Raw genomic sequence first — 18,643 nt, 5'->3', positions numbered from 1 at the left:
TCCAGAATGGCAGTTAGACCTTGGGGGCAGGGGGGGGGAGAGTGCTCCCATCTGATGGTAAAGGAGACATGGTGGAAAGATGTCTTCCTGGCCCATTACAGGGAAAACCAGTTGATCCTTAATCCATCTAAATTGCAGATGTCTGCTTAAGAACAGACAAGCATCTTGAGCTCTGAGGATGATCTAGGAAAGAATCCTGCTGGAGCATTGCAGCACCTCAAAATACTTGGGAGTCACTCTAGACCGTGCTCTGACTTACGAGAAGCACTGCTTGACTATCAAGCAAAAAGGGGATGCTAGAACTAATATCATATGAAAGCTGACTGGCACAACCTGGGGATCACAACCAGAAACCGTGAAGGCATCTGCTCTTGCGCTTGGCTGCTCTGCTGCTGAATGCGCATACCCAATGTTTGGATATCAGCCACCACCGCCTTAAATCCAGAAATAGTTTTCCTAATATCTACAGAGATACTGGCAGGAAACACCTCAGCAAGCAAGAATCCAAAAGTGGCAGGCTAAAAGCTGGAACCTCAATCAGTGGCCGATACCAGATGAGAGACTCCCTCCTGGGCACACAGAAGACTGGGCGACTTGGAAGGCATGCCAAGAGTGGAGAAGAGTGAACCACAGACCACCTATTACATTTATTTATTTATTATTTACTACATTTATATCCCATTCTTCTCACCCTGAAGGCGACTCAGAGCGGCTTACAAATCAAATGAACATACAATATATTATTAGCATAGCACAATATAAGCATTAAATTTCTATATTGTACTATATCATTATATGGTAATATTATTAGTAATATTGCATTTAATATATAATATATAATTAATATTATTATATTGTATTATTAATAGTATTATATTGTATTCCATTATAATATTATACAATGCAGCCTGAGCCCTGCCACATGCACCCTGGAGAACCTTCTCATAGCAACACCAGAGGCACTGACGTGTCCAGCTACTTGTCAAAGGGCATTTAGTATAACTTTGTTTTGTGCTTTTAAATACCCTGGGTTCGCTTATGACACGATAAACAAACAAACCAGCCAAGGAAGGGACTCACTGGCAGAGGAAGGCGCCGGGAGCCAGGTCCTGCATGGCGCGCACTGCCCAGCCCCTCTCGGCGGAGCGGAAGAGCTGCAGCTGAGTCCTGCCAAAAGGATGGGAGAGAGAGGGCCTCATTGGCTGAGGGGGTGCCAGGGGGCGGGGCCTCCCCTGCCAGGGGGCGTGCCCTCTCACCGGAGCCCGCTCTGGGCCACGCGGTTCGCGCATGCGCTGCCGCAGGAGCAGAGTAGGTGGCACTCGCAGAGGGCGTTCGCGACGTCGGCGTCCAATAGGAGAAGGCGGCCCTCCTGCGGGGAACAAAAGGGGCGGGGTCAGGGACGGGCAGGCTCACGAGGAGACGCCCCCAAGAGGAACGGAGCGTGGCTTCTCACCGGGGAGTAACAGGCAGCGCTGCGGCCGGAGCGGAGCAAGCAGGAGCAGTCGGGGGCGGGGCAGACGGGTCCGCAGGAGCAGCGCTGAGGAGAAGGAAGAGGAAGAGTGCCCGCCTCTTCTTTCGGAGGGGGCGTGGCCAAAGTCGAGGCAAACTTGGGCCTTTGAGGTGTTTTGGACTTCAACTCCCACCATTCCTAGCAGCCTCAGGCCGCCTCCCCCTCCCCTTGACATCTGACCTGCCTGCGCGCCCACCCGCCAGGGGGCGCCTCCGCCGAGTCCGAGACAAGGCTCTGCGTGACGTAGAGGAAGTCCCCGGGAGCGCGCTCATCGTCGACGCCGTTCAGGCAGGGGATAGGCAGGGCCTCCAGGCCGCGAGAGATGTCCCTTTAAGAGGGGGCGGGGTTTGCTGTTGTTTGCCGAACAAGCCCCTCCCCTGTCCGTGGCCACGCCCAACTTCCCTCACCTGCAGAGGATCCTAGGAGGCGGGTCTTTCGGCGAAGGGGTGGCGCCTAGCGACAGAAGCAGCCTGGAGGAGGGAGGGAGGGAGGGGAAGAGGAGGGGGCGTGGCCATCTGGAACCGCCCCTTGCTCAGGAAGCCCCGCCTCCCCGCTCTTGCCTCTGGACTCACTCACGCGAGGCACTTGGGGCGCCGCTGCCTCCGAGCCAAGGCCAGAGGGCGCTCTCCGCGCGCGTTGGGCGCGTTCAGGTCGGAGCCGGCGTCCAGCAGGAGACGCGCGAGGCGGGCGCTGCCTACGAAGGCGGCCCGGTGCAGGCACAGGTTCCCAGCCTGAGGAGACCAAGGCAGAGGGGGCGGGGCCTGGCGTTAGGGGCGGGGCCTCGTTTGGCAAAGAGCGAATGGGAAGCGAGGGGTCTCGGAGGGGGTGGTCGTCATGACAACTAACTCCTCTCTCTCTCTCTCTCTCTCTCTCTCTCTCTCTTTTTCTCCCTTTGCTCACGTGATCCCTGGCGCCGGGGTCTGCCCCGTGCTCCAGCAGCAGCGCCGCCATCCTCTTCCGCCGGTTCTCGGTGGCCCAAAAGAGCGGCGTCCGGCCTGAGGCGTCCTGAGGAGGAGGAAAGAGGGGTCAGCGAGGGGTCAGGGCGGGTTATCAACCAAGTCAACAACAACAGTCGCCATGATGGATACCTGGCGTCGGAGCAGGGCCTCCTTGGGGCCTCTTGAGAGGAGTTGCAGGGCCCTTTCGCAGTCGCCCTTCTGGGCCAAGACGTGCAGCAACGAGGCCCCCGACGCCTCCATTAAGGCCGCCTCCTCGCCTTCCTCTTCCTCCTGAAGGACAGGGATAGGACTTAGGCCCTCCCTCCTGGTGTTTTGGACTTCAACTCCCGCCATTCCTAACCGCCTCAGGCCCCTTCCTTTCCCCCCTCAGCCGCTTAAGCGGCTGAGGGGGGAAAGGAAAGGGCCTGAGGCGGTTAGGAATGGCGGGAGTTGAAGTCCAAAACACCAGGAGGGAGAGCCCAAGTTGGCCCAGGCCTGCTCCAACTTACCTGGCTTCGAGGTAGGGCTCCTCCAGGCCCCACACATTTGCTCCCTGCAAGGAAAAATAGACTCAGAGGAAATGCTTACTTGGATGAGGCTGGCTGAATTGGGCCCCCTTCCCTCCCCTCTTCGCAGTGCCTCACCCCCTGCCCCCATGGCTGACCACAGCAATGGGCCCAGAGGTCAATGGGGGATTCTCAAAGGGCACCAGAACTGGACTACGCGTTCCATGGAACGGCACCGGGTTCTAGAAGGCAGTTCTGGAAGGAAACCCAGAGGTCAGTCAAAGCACAATCAAGGACAGTGCAGCCTTGAAGGGGGGGCTCCTTGTCAGGAGTCCTTCTACAACCCCCCAAAGCCCAAGTTCTGGGATGAAACCCAGGAAAGCGGGAGAGTGTGCTTCATGGTTGGCACAGCCAAAGGGGACCACTCCAACTCTGAAGGATACACCCCCCTCAATAATAATAATAATAATAACTGCAGTAGAGTCTCACTTATCCAACATAAATGGGCCGGCAGAACATTGGATAAACAAATATGTTGGATAATAAGGAGGGATTAAGAAAAAGCCTATTAAACATCAAATTAGGTTATGATTTTACAAATTAAGCACCAAAACATCATGTTATACAACAAATTTGACAGAAAAAGTAGTTCAATACGCAGTAATGCTATGTAGTAATTACTGTATTTACAAATTTAGCACCAAAATATCACAATGCACTGAAAACTTTGACTACAAAAATGCGTTGGATAATCCAGAACGTTGGATAAGTGAGACTAGTGTACCTCATGTCTACAAAACACACTTAGCACGCTTTCGCCCAGTTGTTTTTATGATTTTATCACTGTATTTTAAAATGTTTTAACCAATTTTTTTGCTATTTCTATGTTAATGTTTATTCCTTTTGCGCACGGTTTTTGCTGTTTGATGTGTTTTATGTTCCTTACTGTATTTGTTTGGGCTTTTGCCCCATGTAAGCCGCCCCAAGTCCCTTTGGGGAGATGGAGGTGGGGTATAAGAATAAAGATTATTATTATTATTAACCCCCAAACCCCTAGTTCTGGGATGAAACCCAGGAAAGCGGGAAAGTGTGCTTCATGGCCGGCACGGCCAAAGGGGCCCAGAGCCCCCCACTCCAACTCTGAAGGATACACCCCCCCAATAATAATAATAATAACTATTTGTATCTCACCGCCTATCTTCCCAAAAGGAATCGGGGTGGCTTACTAAAGCACTCCAGACTGCAACATAAAACAGTACAGAAGAATAAAAACAATAAACACATTGTCTCCTATGTCAATATAATAATATATATAATACTAGCATTATGCTATACTAATAATATCATATATTGTATATACAGTAGAGTCTCACTTATCCAACATAAATGGGCTGTTGGGCCGGGCTGTGGCGCAGCGGGCTAGTAACCAGCTGCAATAAATCACTACTGACCAAGAGGTCATGAGTTCAAAGCCCGGGTCGGGTTAAGCCCCCGACCATTAAATAGCCCATCTTGCTGTTGACCTATGCAGCCCCAAAAGACAGTTGCATCTGTCAAGTAGGGAAATTTAGGTACGCTTTATGCCGGAGGCTAATTTAACTAATTTACAACACCATAAAACTGCCAGCAAAACACGAGGAAAGGAATGAGGAAGTACAACCATTAGTGGACGGTGAAGCAACAGCTCCCCCTGTGGCCGAAATCGTGAAGCTGGAAAAATGTTAAATGCCTCTGTGTCTGTCTATACTGTATGTTGTTTGTCTGTTGGCATTGAATGTTTGCCATATATGTGTTCATTGTAATCTGTCCTGAGTCCCCTTCGGGGTGAGAAGGGCGGAATATAAATACTGTAAAGAAATAAATAAATAAGCGAAAATGTTGGATAATAAGGAGAGATTAAGGAAAAGCCTATTAAATGCCAAATTACGCTATGATTTTACAATTTAAGCACCAAAACATCATGATTTACAACAAGTTGACAGAAAAAGCAGTTCAATACAAGGTAACACTATGTAGTAATTACTGTATTTATGAATTTAGAACCAAAACATTGCAATGTATTGAAAGCATTGACTACAAAAACAGTGACTACTAAAAGGCAAACTGTGTTGGATAATACAGAATGTTGGATAAGTGAAGGTTGGATAAGCGAGACTCTACTGTACATATAATATTGATAATATTATAATGTAATACAATATAATAATACACTATTATAATTGTATATTCTCCTGCCAACCTAGCAGTTCGAAAACATGCCAATTTGAGTAGATCAATAGATAATAGCACTCCATGTAGTCATGCAGGCCACATGACCTTGGAGGTGTCTACGGACAACACCGGCTCTTTGGCTTAGAAATGGAAATGAGCACCAACCCCCAGAGTCGGTCATGACTGGACTTAATATCAGGGGAAAACCTTTTACCTTTAACCTTATAATTGTATATTATATATTGCATGTAATATTGCTAATAATATTGCAATATAATGGTATAGTACAATATAGTAATGGATAGTGCTTATATTGTTCTATACTAATAATAGGATATATTGTATGTACATATAACTTGTAAGCCACCCTGAGTCCCTTTCAGGGTGAGAAGGGCAGGATATAAATGTCGCAAATAAATAAATAGAATTATAGCAACAGCCATAGTGTGGACTCCTATAATCAGGTTCAAAGCAGATAGTCTAAATTATATCACAGTGTAGATCTGTGAAGCCTCACGCCCCTTCCACACAGCTGTTTAAAATCCACCTTGAACTGGATTATGTGGTAGTGTGGACTTATACTGGACACCGCCAAGTATGGACACCCCCAAGAGATGCAGGCCAAGGATGTAGCTCTCACTTTTGTCCTTCCAAGGAAGGGAGCAGCCTGTGGCAAAGGGCCAGAAGAAACTATGGGGATAGGGAGGGGCCACAGTTGAGCCTTATCTGGGCCCCTCCCTCCCTCCCATCATTTCCTGGCGTCTCCTGGCTCCAGTACCTCCTTGGACGCCTTTCCTCCTGGGCTGACTCCACCATGGGCCACTTCCCTGGATGGATGACTCTGATGCTGATCCCATGGCTGACCCTGTCTTGGGTGCGAGTAGCAGTCACTCAGGAGACGCTGACCCCCACAGAGGGGCAGCAAGGGCCCAGCGAAGGGAGAACCCTCTCTGGAGAACCTGACCTCAAGGTGGAGGAGGAGGAAGAGGTCTTGGTCCTCAACCAGCAGGGCTTTACACAGGCCTTGCAGGAGAACCGGCTGCTCCTGGTGCTTTTCCGTGAGTTGGCAAAGGGGCATCGGGAGTGGGAGCGAGGGAGGGGTTGGTCTGCACCATTCTCCCCTCCCCGTCTCTTTCTGAGGGGCCACTGGGGTGGGAAAAAAGCCAGGGTGCAGTAATTGTGCCGGCTGGACTGCTGACCTGAAGGTTGGGTTGCTGACCTGAAGGTTGCCGATTCAAATCTGCGAGACAGGGTGAGTTTCCATCTGTCAGCTAGACATCAGAGAAGCCCCCCAGCAGGATGGTAACACATCAGGGTATTCCCCAGGCAACGTCTCTGGAGACAGCCAATTCTTTCACACCAGAAGTGACTTGCAGCATGTTCTCAAGTTGCTTCTGACATGATAAAAAAAGGGTGGGAATGACTTTGCCTGCTGCTGGCTTTGAGGTCCGGTCCTTCTCCCACAGACCGCTCCTTAATGCCGTTCCTGTCGGGCAGCCGCTGAGTGCCACAAAGGCGTATCAGGGCACCTTGGAAAAGCAAACATCCTCCAAAGCCTTGCCGCGGTCAGGAGCCATGCAAACAGTGCCTGCGTGGCTGCTGGGCCCAAGCCTGGCATGAGGCTCATGGGGAGAATGCCCCCTCCCCCGCCACCATGCCTCTTCCAGTGCCTCCTTTGGGGCGGCCCCTTCTCTCCGCCAGATGCCCCCTGGAGCGACCTCTGCCAGGCACTGGCCCCCGAATATGCCAAGGCGGCCGCCTTGCTGAGAGAGGAGAGGTCCAGCAGCTCCCTGAGGCTGGCGTCGGTGGATGGGACGCAGGAGCCAGAGCTGCGGCAGGAGTTTGGCGTTGCTGGGTTCCCTGCCTTCAAGCTCTTCCGGGAGGGAGACCGCAGCCACCCCATAGACTACAAAGGTGAGCCCCCTCCAACCCAAGGGCACCCACTGCAGCCCCCGCCCCCCGTGCAGCCCCCTGACCCGTGCCTTCTTGTCCAGGGGAGAGGGAGGCCGAGGCGATTGTGGCCTGGATGAGGCGGAAGGCCAAACCCAGCGCCCCGCTGCTCACCGGGGAGGAGGAGGCCACAGCCTTCCTGGCCACCCATCCGGTGGCTGCTGTTGGATTCTTTCACGTGAGTCTTGCGCCTTCGGGAGCCAACGACCGGGGCTCTGGAGAACAAGGAGCATGTGCTCACTCTTCAGTTGCCCTTCTTTCAGGACCCAGAGGGCCAGGAAGCTCGCCTCTTCTGTAAGGTGGCCTGCGATATGGATGACGACACTGTGACCGTGGCCCTCACTGACCGCCCGGCCCTCTTTGACAAGTACGGCGTCCTGGGGGAGACAGTAGCCCTCTTCCGGTGGACGGTGAGGCTGGAGCCCCACAAGGAGGGTGTCCCCCGTGTATGGCGTTGTGTAGGACGGGATCCTTGGCCTCCCTCCTGACCCTAAAGGCCCTTCTCTCCTCGCACCTTCCCCAGGACACGGAGGGCAGCGATGCCCCCAGAGTGGACTTCCTCATTGATGAGGAGCTGGGCTTGGATGAGGCAGAGTTGGCCCACTTCCTTGCGGTGCAGAGCCTGGAGCCGGTGGTGGAGTTCACGAACCAGGTCTTGGAAGTGGGCAAACAGTTGCTAGCTATGCTTCTCTGAGTTGGGGGGGGGTGAGCTGGGGCAGGGCGGGACTTGGTACCCCTCCCCCCCATGGCACACAGGCTCACCCTGTCCCCTGAACTGTCCTCCGCAGAACTCCTCCAGGATATTTGGGGCCAAAGTCCCAAACCACCTGGTACTCTTCCTCAACAAGACGGAGGGGCCCCATTCGGCACTTCTGGAAGGCTTCCGGGGAGCGGCTCCCACCTTCCGGAACCAGGTGAGCCCCCCTGCTACCCTTCTGAGGCTATTGCATTGCCGTTACTGTAGGGATGGGGGTGGCTATTGAGGACTCAATCCTCAAGGCTGCCCCCCCCCCCCCAATTTGCAGGTGCTCTTTGTGTTGGCCAACGTTGGTGGGGACGGGGCCAGCCTGCTCCACTTCTTCGGCCTGAAGAGTCATCAGGTCCCTGCCCTTCGGTTCATTCACATTGAGACCAACCAGAAGTATCTCCTGGACATGGAGCAAGGGCGGGACCTCTCCGCTAGTGACATCAGCACCTTCTGCCAGGATGTGCTAGAAGGCAGAGTCCAGGTGGGGAGCAGTTGAAACAGGGGTTGGGGGGGGGGTTGGAGACCGGGGCAAGGAGAGGACTTTAAGTTTTGGAGGCATTTGTCCCTCTGTGCTTCTGCCTCTGGCGTTTGAGGAGCGCTCTGGGCCTCTGCCCCAACCCTCTGCTTTGGCTCCGTCCTTCAGCCCCACTTTATGAGCGAGGAGCCCCCAAGCGACTGGGATCAACGGCCAGTGAAGACCTTGGTGGGGCAGACCTTTGAGCAGGTGGCCCTGGACGAGAGCAAGGATGTCTTCGTCAGGTTCTGTAAGTGGTCACTCTTCCGCCACACCAGAGCGCCCGTGGGCACCCCTAATGGGGGAAGGAGGGGTCCATTATTGTGAGGGGAGAGCAAGGTCCCCTGGTGCTGCCCCTTGTCGGAGAGTCAAGCTCAGCCAGCAGAGAATGCTGGGTCTTGGAGTCCCTCATCCCTAGACTGGCCCCACGGAGAGGGTGTCACTGAAGGGCCTGTGCTTGTGCCAACCCCAGACGCCCCCTGGTGCCCCCACTCCAAGGCCATGGCGCCTGCCTGGGAGCAGCTGGGCCAGAGGTTCGACGGTCGGCAGGACGTCCTCATTGCGGAGATGGACGCCACAGCCAACGAGGTGCCAGGGCTGCCCATCCGCGCCTTCCCAACACTCTACTTCTTCCCTGCTGGAAAAGGAAAGGAGGTAGGCCCAAGCACTTGGATTGCGAGGGATGGTGGGTGGGGTAACCCAATACGACGGCAAGGGTCTGATGTGCGCCCCTTTCCGCGCCTAGATGACAGAATACTGGGGTGACAGAGACCTGGACAGCCTCTTGAGGTTCCTGGAAAATGGGGGAGAGACCCCTCCTGTAGAGAAGCCCCCAGTAAGTACCGGCACTACCCCCTCGGTTCAGGGCCCAAATCTGCTTGAAAGGCTTCCCCTGATAAAGTGGGGCTGGGTGCAAGAGGCAGAAGCAGAGCCCCCCCCCCATTCAATCCAAGGAGGGACAGAAGGTGATGCTGAATGGCTGTGGGAACAGCCAAGTGTCAGAGCGAAGCTGCTTACAGAGGACTCTGGGTCTCCCCTTTTCCAGGAGACCCCCAAAGAGGAGCCGAAGGAGGAGGGCCAGGCGAAGTCTCTGGAGCCAAGAGATGAGCTGTAAGGCCTGAGTAGAGCTATAAAACCCATCCCTCTGGCAAAAGATATGGCTCCACCGCTTCCTTTCTTCCGCATACCCCCCCCCCCCCCAATAACTCACACAGGCACATCTCCCCATAGAAGCAAAGGGAAAGGGGCACCAATGAAGGTAAACACGGAGGGCAACCCTTCGAACGTGGGGTTTTATTCCATTATCATTATTATTATTATCCAAGTACCTTTCAAAAGATAAAATTGTACAAGTCGAAGTGTGAAAAATGTCCTGGAGGCACCAGTTGCCAACTGCCCAACCGCTGGCAGCTGATGCTTTGCTTACAAAATGTACATATTTACAACCGAAGCCCCTTCAGAAAAAAGGGGAAACAAAGACCCCTCCCCTCCGCAACGGACGGACAGGTCAGGCGCATTAAAAACCCCTCCCAGAAGGAAGGGAGGAAGCCGCCAAACAGCCTCTTCTTCAGACCCAGGAGGAGGAGGAGGAGGAAGAGGAGGAGAGCTGTGTGGTTTGAAGGCACTCAGTGATGCAAATGCAGATGGGGGGATGCAGCAGTGAGATCCCCCTCCCAATTCCCTCAAGAGCCCCCTTTAAGAGGAAGGAAAGGCCAGGCCTCCCATGGAAAGCCCTTGAGGGCAGAGGCAATGAGGAGGGAGCCCCACAAAGCCCAAAGCAGGAAGGGGTCTAAGTGCACAAGCCCCCCACTTCCTTCCCTCCCTCCCTTCCCATTTTGGAAAGGGGTGCCATGCAGGTCTTTCCCATTCATAACAGACTTGGAAGAAGCAGCAGCAGTAGCTGCCCTTCACTGCAGTGCTCCAGAACAGGAAGGCAGATGCACCCCCAGGGGACCCCCACCCCTGGATCTCCCTGCTGCTAGTCGATCTTTTCTACTTTCCCAATGATCTTCTCCTCGAAGATGGGCAGGACGGCCTCGTCTTCCCGCACCTCTTCAAAGACCACACCACAGTCGAACTCGTCGCTCACTTTCTTGAAGTAATACCTGGGGAAAGTGGGGAGGGAGTTGTGGGTCCAATCAAAGGGGAGGATGGTGACCCCTTGCAACTACAATGTACCCCAGAAAGGCGAGGGAGACCCCTCCACCTGCCCCATGGGATTGCGCTAGGCCCCCCCTTAAGGACCCACTGGGCCCCTTAAACTTAAAAAACTTAAAACTTTATATTCCGTCACCATCTTCCCGAAGGGACTCTGGCAGCTTATGATGCACATAAAACATATAGCAGGTAAAAAAATGGTACATAAGTACAAACAAGTCACCTAAAATAATAACAACAACCCCTGTCAACACATATAACATAAAATCAAAATAATAGTTTTAAGATATCAGTGGATAAAACTAGCTGCCGGGTGCCTCTGGCGGATGTCACCCTTCAATCCCTGTTCCTCACCTGTAGTTCCCTTTCTTGGTGAGCAGCTCCTTGAACTGGCCTAGGGTGACCACGCGGCCCTTCACCAGCGTCCGGTAGGGGATGGGCTCCCCACAGAAGTAGTAGGCCACCACAATGTTGTCGCAAGGCGGCTGGGGGGCCGGCGGGGGCCGCTTCTGGGTCTTCCCCCTGGAGGTAAAGGCAAGGCACAGAGGGAGCATCAGGACACTGAACAGCTGACACATGCTGGACTGAGAGCCCCATCAGCTCTGGAACAATAGGCCTGCAGCTGCATCTGGCTGCCCAGGGACCCCAACAGAGCTGCCTTTCAGGACCAGGGCCAGGAGGGGTGTGTGGGGAGGGAGTGTGGGCGACCTTTCCCCAAAGCAGCCCCCTTTTGCCTGGGAAGCCCCTCCTGGACCTCCCACCCCATCACACATCACTCAGACATGGACTCACACAACCAGATGGGGAGATGCGTCTGGAGTGGGGCCATCCAAGGGCAGAATGGCAGAGCAGGAAGGGAGGGAGCCCTCAGAGGGGGAGGGGGGCACATACTCGGGTGGTGCAGAGAGGTCCAGGTCGGAGACAGCGGGCACCACATTCAGGACCGGCAGACAGGCCGGTCTGGCCGAGGAGGAGGAGGAGCGCCCTCGCTGGATGACCTCCTGGACATACCTGGGGAACAACCTCAGAGGTTAGCTTTTCTCCCCTGGAGAAGGAAGAAAGGGCAGGGCAGGGGCTCCCTAGGGAGCCTGTCTGTCTATGGGGGGGGGGGGGGAGGTGTTTGCCAGGCCTTCAGGCAAACCCAGCACAAGCAGTAATGGGAAAGAAAGGTCTTGGTGAAGACACCATCCTGGGGGCTTGTTCGTCCGCTCTGCTCCGAGAGAGCCTACACACAACCATCCATCCATCCAGGGAACAGGAGCACTCAGGGTCTCTGCCCCTCAAGGAGCGACTACTCTCCCTATGCATCCTCCAGATATGCCATGGGCTGTATGGGTGAGACCTTACAGAGGGAGATACATTCACACCCATTACGAGAGGAAGCATGCTGGGCCAAGGCCAACTACGGCCCCCAAGACACTCCCCTCTGGTCCTGGAAGGTAGCTCTTTGACCCCAGGGGAGACCCCTTCCCTCGGCCCCCCTCTAGCCCCAGCCTGTACCTCTGCTTCCCCGGGACCTTCCCCGTCCGCTTCTCCTCCTCCTCCAGCCTCCGCCGGGCTTCCTCCAGCTGCGTCAGGGGGTTGGGGGCCGGATTGGGGGGCATGGTGGGGTCCTGGATGAAGGGGTGCGAGGGCTGCACCACGTTCCGCAGCTGAGCGCTGACCCAGGGGTGCAGGGCCACCGGGCGTTCCACAGAGGCTGGCCGCACCAGTTCATGGCCCAGCTGCTTCTTAACGCCGGAGGAACTTTACAGAGGGAAGGAGGAGAAGAGTTGTCAGTGACCCCAACACACAGCCCCCTCCCCCTAATACAAGGCAATGCTGGTGATGTCACAGAAATGACCTCCCATCTTCGCCAGCCGAGAGTTCACCATGTTTGGCACCCAGAGGACATCCATTGGGCATGAGCTGCCCCACTTCTGTACAAGAAGATCCTCCCCTCAACTCCCATCCCATGTGTTTTTTCAGACATTCGCATTCCCTTTTCTAACATATCAGCTGCATTCCTTCATGTACATCTTCTCTTCTCTCCAACAGGATCCTTTCCTGCCCTGGCCATTTATTTTAATTTATCGTGTCAGGAGTGAACCGAGAGTACAGTTGTAATGTATTTAAAAACACAAAGTTAAAAACTTGGCATTATACCAAATGTCATTTGACCAGTAGCTGGCCTTGGAGTGCCCCTGGTGTTGCTAAAAGAACTTCCTCCATTGTGCATGTGGCAGGGCTCAGACTGCATTGTAATAGGTGGTCTGTGGTTTGCTCTTCTCCACATTCGCAGCGACTTGCAGCCCTGGCCATTGGGCCCAGGAGACACATAGACATGCACACACCCCTCGGGGCTCACCTGTGGCCGGTCTTCTTGTGCCGGCTGATCTCCTTCTCACCCTCGATGATCCACTGCAGGATCTTCTGGTTCCTCTCCACGTCCTCTGGTGAACCAGGGACTTCATAGCCATCTCCTTTGCCCCCCTCGCCCTTCTTGGTGCTGCGCTTGGAGAGGAGACCGGCTTTGCTGCTGCAGGGAAGTGAGTGAGGAGGAGGAGGGTGAAGGCCAAGGGACAGGGGCACATCTCCGAGACATGCTGCCTCCCCTCCCAAGGCCTTAGGGGCCCACATGGATAAACAGCCCTCCCTCCGAGAGCCCCCCGCTTTCCCATGTCTCACCTGTAGGCTGCGGGGTCCAGGCAGGCGCTCTCCCCGTAGAGCCGGGGCTTGTGGGCGCCTTCCAAGCCCCAACCGAAGGCACCACCCCCACGTCCCCCGGGGCCCTCGGCCTCGGCGGGGGGCGGCTCCTTGGCCTTGAGGGGGCCGTGATGATGTGCCGCATGGTGAAAGACGTGCTTGTGGTGGTGCAGGCCAGCGCCCTCCAACCTGGGGCCCACTTTCCCTGCATGTTTCCCATGCCCCAAGGGCAGCGAGGGCCCCATTGCTGTCATGGGGCCGTGGAGGGCGGGCTTGCCGGGGGTCGTAGCGAGGCCACTGTCTGGGGAGCGGGGCTTGGGGGACTGGCAGCCGGGGGTCTTCATCACCCGCTGGACGTGTTCGTCCAGGATGCTCTCCGGGTTCTCCTCATGGGCGTCCCTGGGAGGGGCCTCAGAGTAGCAACGGGGGCCGAAGTGGGGTAGGAGCACTTTGTGGCTCCCCAGACAGGGGCCCAGAGGCATTTCCAGCTCCTCGCCTTCTTCCTCCTAAAAAAGGCAGCAAGTGAGTCTGGAGAAACAAGAGGAGGGGTCCCCCAAAGCCAGACAAGGGGCAAAAAGCCATGGCCTCCCTAGTCTTTGCCACAGAGAGAGGTACCCCAAGGGGAAGGGGAAGGGAGACAGTTAGGAAGTGCCCCCAACCCATGGGACATGCCCTCCAAGGCCCCCTTTCCCTCACTCACTGCACGGACGCGCTTCAGGCGCTCCTCCAGCTTGGCCTCGGCCTCCCGGTCCCTCAGGACCTCCTCCAGCCGGTGGATCAACTCTGCAGCAAATTTCTGGGGTTCAACGTGGATATCCTTTGGCATTCGGTAAGTACGCTTCATGGAAAAGATGCAAAGAGAGGGAATGAGCCCCACATTATGCCATCCCCATGGAAGAAGGGGGGGGGACCATGGAGGGGCACACTTGGGCCAGGGTCACTCACAGGAATGTGAGGTAGAGGCACACGTCCGTTGGCTTTGGCACTTTCCTGCATCTCTCTGCGATGCTGCTTCCGGAGTCGGTAGGGAGGGATCCCGTCTCTGCCAAGGAAAGAAGGAGTCAGGGGCACTCCATGGCAGAACGGCCAGGAAGGGCCGTAACACCTTCTCCATTGGCAGCCCCTCGCCTTCAACTGTTATTGTCCCTCCGTTTCATCCACAGTCTACATAAAAATGGGCCCAACCCCAATCCCCGATGCGCCCCTCGCCCTGCTCACACGCTGCTGTCGGTCAGGGACATGGTGTCGGCATCGCTGGACATGCTGTGTTGCTCGCTGTCATTGGCGCTGGCGGCCGGGGCCAAGGCGAAGCCCGTGTTGACGTAATAGGGGTGCACCGGCTCCCTCCACGGACTGGGTCTGGCAGAAGAGGGCAAAGAGCATGCATCAGGGTCAGGGCAACGGGGCAAAAGGGCCTCCTCCCCAATGGGTGCCTCTATCTCCGCTGCTCGATCAGAAAAGGGTTCACGTAGGCAAAGCGAGGGTGGCAGTCCATCCCACACCCAGAGAAGGCGCTGGATGGCCACACTCTGGAACAGTCTCCCTTCTCTTGCCCAGGCCGGGTTCCTCCTGTGCCAAGTGAGGCAGTAAGGCCGCGGGAAAAGGCCCCAGGACCACAGCCAGCCAAACAGGGCGAACGCAAGGCCATGGGCCTGTCTTGTGCCTCTGAAAGCGAACAGAGACTGGGAAGGATGGTTCTCGCCTCTTAAGCGGCTGAGGGGGAAAAGGAAGAGGCCTGAGGCTGTTAAGAATTGTGGGAGTTATAGTCCAAAACACTTGGAGGGAGGGCTCAAGTTTGTCCATGCCTGTTCTATCTGGAGTCCCCCGCCCCCCAATCTTCCGGTCTCAACTGTGCTTGACCCTGGGAGGTAGCAGAGCCAGAGAAGGGCTTGAGAGGGCTTTCTGCATCGCTTGTCTCTTGGAGGAAACTTTTCTGGGAAGGGGACCTCTTTGCCCAAAGGCTCCCGAGGAAGCCCTCCTTGGGGCAATTGAGCAGGGAGGCCGTTCTCCCGCATTGAGAAATCCATTGGGCAATTTCAACCGGAACAGACCCTTAGATTTCCCTCCACCCCAGAGATACAGAATTGCCTCCAGACAGGAAAAGGGGTCACCAGGCCCCAACCTTGTTGAAATGTTTTAGATTTTAAATTGTATTGAAATGCTTTTCAGTCTCTTTGTGGAGAGAACAAACAGGGTATAAACAGACATAAAATATAATAATAAACATCAAAATAATAGTAACTTCCGGCTGCTGTCCGTGGTCCAAGCAGCCCCACAGCTTCCCCTTCCCAGCTCTGTCCAGTCTGGTCCTGGGGCAATCCTCATAATCCCAAGGAGGCCCCACAGGCACCAAAATCCAAGCCCTGGAAAGAATCCCAACCATCTCAGCCCCCCTTTGCCCCCTCATCCCTTCTAAGTCCTGCAGTTTACAAATCTCTTGGGGCCATTTAGATCTGGATTTGCTCCTGAAGCACTTTGAGAGCAACAAAAGCAAAAAAAGTGGACCAAGGCATGCTTTCAAAGGGCCGCTGATTGTGTGCCTGCAAACGCACACACAAGGAAAGTGCATGCTGCCCTCCGCTCTGCGTTCTATTTTTACCGCAAACATTTGGTGCACAATTGAGAAGGAACAGGTGACAGTGGGGTCCTGCCTCCGCAAACAACCAGAGGCCTGAGAAGTCAATGGGGAGGAGCCAGGGAGAAGGGGGCTTTTGTCCAAACCAGCTAAGGCTCCCCCCGTAACAGGGTGCGTCTTGTGTCAGGCTCCAACTGGCATACATCCCCCCCCTTCAGATGCTGAGGCCTGGTAGAATGGGAGACGGCAGGCCAAGGAGAAGAGCAGGGGCTCCAAAAGTTTCCTTTTCATAGAGTCATTTTTGACAATTTTACAAGTGACAGGATATTATTATTTTGGGATCCTAGGGACAGTAGTCTGGAAGGGAGAGAGGGCCTTGCTGGCCTGTCCCCCACATTGAGAGGGGGCATCGGTGTTAGAAGGGGGAAATGATGCCATCACCAATTTCAGGGGAGGGGAGCTTCCTACCCTTCCAATACAGCCATGAGCCCCGTTGCAGTGGACTGGCTGCTCCCCAGCACTCTCTCAGGCCCCTTCCACACAGCTGAATAAAATCCCACATTATCTTCTTTGAACTGGGATATATGGCAGTGTTGAGTCAGATAACCCAGTTCAAACCAGACATTGTGGATTATCTGCCTTGATATTCTGGTTTATATGGCTGTGTGGAAATGCACTCAGACAGAAGGGCTGGAGAGTGCCTCTTTCAGAAGCTGGAGAAAGGGGCTGGCCTCTTCCCCATAGAAGCTCCTTGTGGCCCAAAGCCCAGCTCCCTCCATACATTGATACATGCTGCCAAGCCCTTGCCTCTCACCTGAACTCCCGTCCCTCGCTGTAGCGCCTGGGGGCCACTGCGGCAGTGCTGCTGGCCGAGGGAGGGGCTCCGGGGGCGGCCTGCTGGACAGCGGTCTCCCTTCGTAGCGTCTGGGTCAGGCACCCGGAGGGGGGAGGCAGTAGGGGGTCTCGGGGGCCCTCCGCCACCACCCGGCACACGCCCCCTTTCCCCTTCCCCTCGGGGGTCCCCTCGCCCTTCCACTCCTCGTCCTCGTTGAGGGTGGGCAGGTAGCCTGGGAGGCTCTTCCCGTTGCCCTCGGGGCTGTGTTCTCCACAGGGGCCCTTGGGGCTCTCCCCGCCTCCGCAGCCCCCTCCTCCTCCACCACTCCTAGCGTATTCCAGGTAGATGTCGGACTTGAGGAAGAGTGGGTAGGAGTGCTCCTCGATGGCAGCCTGAACCTCGGTCTGGGCCTGATCGAAGGCGGCCGGGTCCACCAGCTGCCGCAGGACGCAGTCCCGGATGAAGCTCTTGGTGGCTGGCTTGACCCTACGTGCTACCACGCCAGCACCGTGCAAAACGTACTTCTTGTAAATGGCCCTGGCCAGCTTAAGCCGCTTCTCCTCGCTGCCTTCGCCGGGCGCCAGCTTCCGGAAGCCACTGCAGGCAAACCAGAAGTCTAGCAGGTCGGCGCAGCCCTCCTCCCGTAGGAAGCTGCGGAAGAGCTGGGTCCCGTCCCGGTCGTCCAGTAGCGAGTGCAGGGAGCCGGCCCAGCGCAGGGCAGGGGGTGTCGGGGAAGCGCTGCCTTCGGGCTCGTAGCCCAGGTCCAGGTCCGGCCGCCGGGGCGTGGCCTCCGCCTTGAGGGCCTCCCCACTGTGGAAGAAGCCCCCGTGGCTGGGTGGGCGCCCAGTCTCAGCGGAAACCAGCTCCCCCTCCTCGCCGGGGACTGGGGGCCGCGGGGCATCCTCCGAGAAGCCGCCCCCGGGGTCTGGCGTGAAGTCAGGGACACTCATCCTTGTTGCCAGGGCCGTTGCGTCCGTCCAGATGAGAAGCGGCAGGGGAGTGGGCCCCTCTCAGTGGCCCCCCAGGCAGGAGGCCCAGCGCCGGCTGCAGGGAACAAAATAATAATATTAGTAATAGTAACATAAAACAACAACAGTGATGCTAATAATAACAAAGTAATATAAAAGCTATATGAAACAATAATAATAAGGTAAAATTTTCCCCTGACATTATATCTAGTCGTGCCTGACTCTCCATTTCTAAGCTGAAGATCCAGCGTTGTCCGTAGACACCTCCTAGGTCATGTGGCCAGCATGACTGCATGGAGCGCCGTTACCTTCCTGCAGAAGCGGTGCCTATTGATCGACTCACATTTGCATGTTTTCAAACTGCTAGGTTGGCAGAAGCTGGGACTAACAGTGGGAGCTTGCTCCGCTCCCTGGAATCGAGCCACCAATATTTTGGACAGCAAATTCGACAGCTCAGCAGTTTAACCCGCTGTGCCACCAAATGGAAAATTTTATAATATAATAAAATTCCAGTGGTGATCGGGACACTGGGTGCAGTGCCTAAAGACTTTGGCCACCACTTGAAAACAATCTGCGCTGAGAAAATCACCATCTGTCAGAAAATACACATGATATGCCGATACATCACACAGTCTTAGACACTTGGGAAGTGTCCAACGTGTGATCCAATACAACAGGTAGCAATTTGCTCATAGAATCATAGAATAGTAGAGTTGGAAGAGACCTCATGGGCCATCCAGTCCAACCCCCTGCCAAGAAGCAGGAAATCGCATTCAAAGCTCTGTACTAATCTTATTGTGTCAAGTAATCAGAAAATAATAACATAATACAATAATAATATATTAGATGTATTAATATAATAAAATACTGATCAACCCACAGCCGGCCTCCCTGAGCCAGGCCTGGCGGTGGGTGACCGGGCAGGCTACAGGCTCCTATGATCCATCATCCCCATCAAATCGCCTGGAGGGGGTGGGACGACTGGGGTTACGACCCCGGAAGCACCCCGTGCCCTCCCCTGCCTGGGGGGGTTGTATGACTCGGGG

At 55.2% G+C, this 18,643-nt stretch overlaps 2 protein-coding genes across 9 annotated transcripts in view; one reads left to right on the top strand and one right to left on the bottom strand.

Moving 5' to 3' along the window:
- The first annotated feature begins 2,409 nt into the window (after nucleotides 1-2,409).
- pdia2 (protein disulfide isomerase family A member 2) lies at nucleotides 2,410-9,530 on the top strand. Of its 5 annotated transcripts, none has more exons than XM_062964417.1 (11): nucleotides 2,410-2,535; nucleotides 6,632-7,079; nucleotides 7,160-7,293; nucleotides 7,379-7,525; nucleotides 7,639-7,767; nucleotides 7,904-8,029; nucleotides 8,141-8,344; nucleotides 8,507-8,627; nucleotides 8,850-9,031; nucleotides 9,123-9,212; nucleotides 9,423-9,530. In XM_062964417.1, the coding sequence occupies exons 2-11, from the start codon at nucleotides 6,782-6,784 to the stop codon at nucleotides 9,489-9,491; spliced, it is 1,500 nt and encodes a 499-aa protein (XP_062820487.1). In that variant the 5' UTR covers nucleotides 2,410-2,535; nucleotides 6,632-6,781; the 3' UTR covers nucleotides 9,492-9,530. The 5 variants fall into 5 exon arrangements, with proteins under 5 accessions (XP_062820487.1, XP_062820485.1, XP_062820486.1 ...); XM_062964415.1 differs by lacking the exon at nucleotides 2,410-2,535 and adding an exon at nucleotides 3,029-3,227 and having other exon boundaries at nucleotides 6,867-7,079; XM_062964416.1 differs by lacking the exon at nucleotides 2,410-2,535 and adding an exon at nucleotides 3,045-3,227.
- Nucleotides 9,531-9,650: 120 nt separating this feature from the next.
- axin1 (axin 1) overlaps nucleotides 9,651-18,643 on the bottom strand; it is a 12,282-nt gene continuing 3,289 nt past the window's right edge. For 2 of the 4 annotated variants that reach the window (XM_062964407.1, XM_062964406.1), the window contains exons 2-11: nucleotides 16,609-17,673; nucleotides 14,438-14,578; nucleotides 14,165-14,261; nucleotides 13,920-14,057; nucleotides 13,202-13,725; nucleotides 12,882-13,052; nucleotides 12,035-12,280; nucleotides 11,327-11,545; nucleotides 10,889-11,056; nucleotides 9,651-10,482 (exon numbers count right to left, since the gene is read on the bottom strand). In XM_062964407.1, coding sequence (XP_062820477.1) covers nucleotides 10,356-10,482; nucleotides 10,889-11,056; nucleotides 11,327-11,545; nucleotides 12,035-12,280; nucleotides 12,882-13,052; nucleotides 13,202-13,725; nucleotides 13,920-14,057; nucleotides 14,165-14,261; nucleotides 14,438-14,578; nucleotides 16,609-17,579 — 2,802 coding nt within the window. In that variant the 5' untranslated portion in view covers nucleotides 17,580-17,673 and the 3' untranslated portion in view covers nucleotides 9,651-10,355. The remainder of the gene's footprint in view (nucleotides 10,483-10,888; nucleotides 11,057-11,326; nucleotides 11,546-12,034; nucleotides 12,281-12,881; nucleotides 13,053-13,201; nucleotides 13,726-13,919; nucleotides 14,058-14,164; nucleotides 14,262-14,437; nucleotides 14,579-16,608; nucleotides 17,674-18,643) is intronic. The other 2 variants (XM_003230182.4, XM_008124560.3) reach the window with 2 other exon arrangements.

This window comes from Anolis carolinensis, unplaced genomic scaffold (assembly GCF_035594765.1).
Source record: "Anolis carolinensis isolate JA03-04 unplaced genomic scaffold, rAnoCar3.1.pri scaffold_13, whole genome shotgun sequence".
In the NCBI taxonomy this organism is placed as follows: domain Eukaryota; kingdom Metazoa; phylum Chordata; class Lepidosauria; order Squamata; family Dactyloidae; genus Anolis; species Anolis carolinensis.
Note: the sequence above shows the minus strand (reverse complement) of the source record. Positions and strands in the feature narration are given on the sequence as shown.

Coding starts and splice junctions, on each gene's coding strand:
- pdia2 (XM_003230183.4), top strand. CDS start 5,980: ATGGGCCACTTCCCTGGATGGATGACTCTGATGCTGATCCCATGGCTG. Junction 7,768..7,903: donor TGGTGGAGTTCACGAACCAG/GTCTTGGAAGTG, acceptor TGTCCTCCGCAG/AACTCCTCCAGGATATTTGG. Junction 8,628..8,849: donor GGATGTCTTCGTCAGGTTCT/GTAAGTGGTCAC, acceptor TGCCAACCCCAG/ACGCCCCCTGGTGCCCCCAC.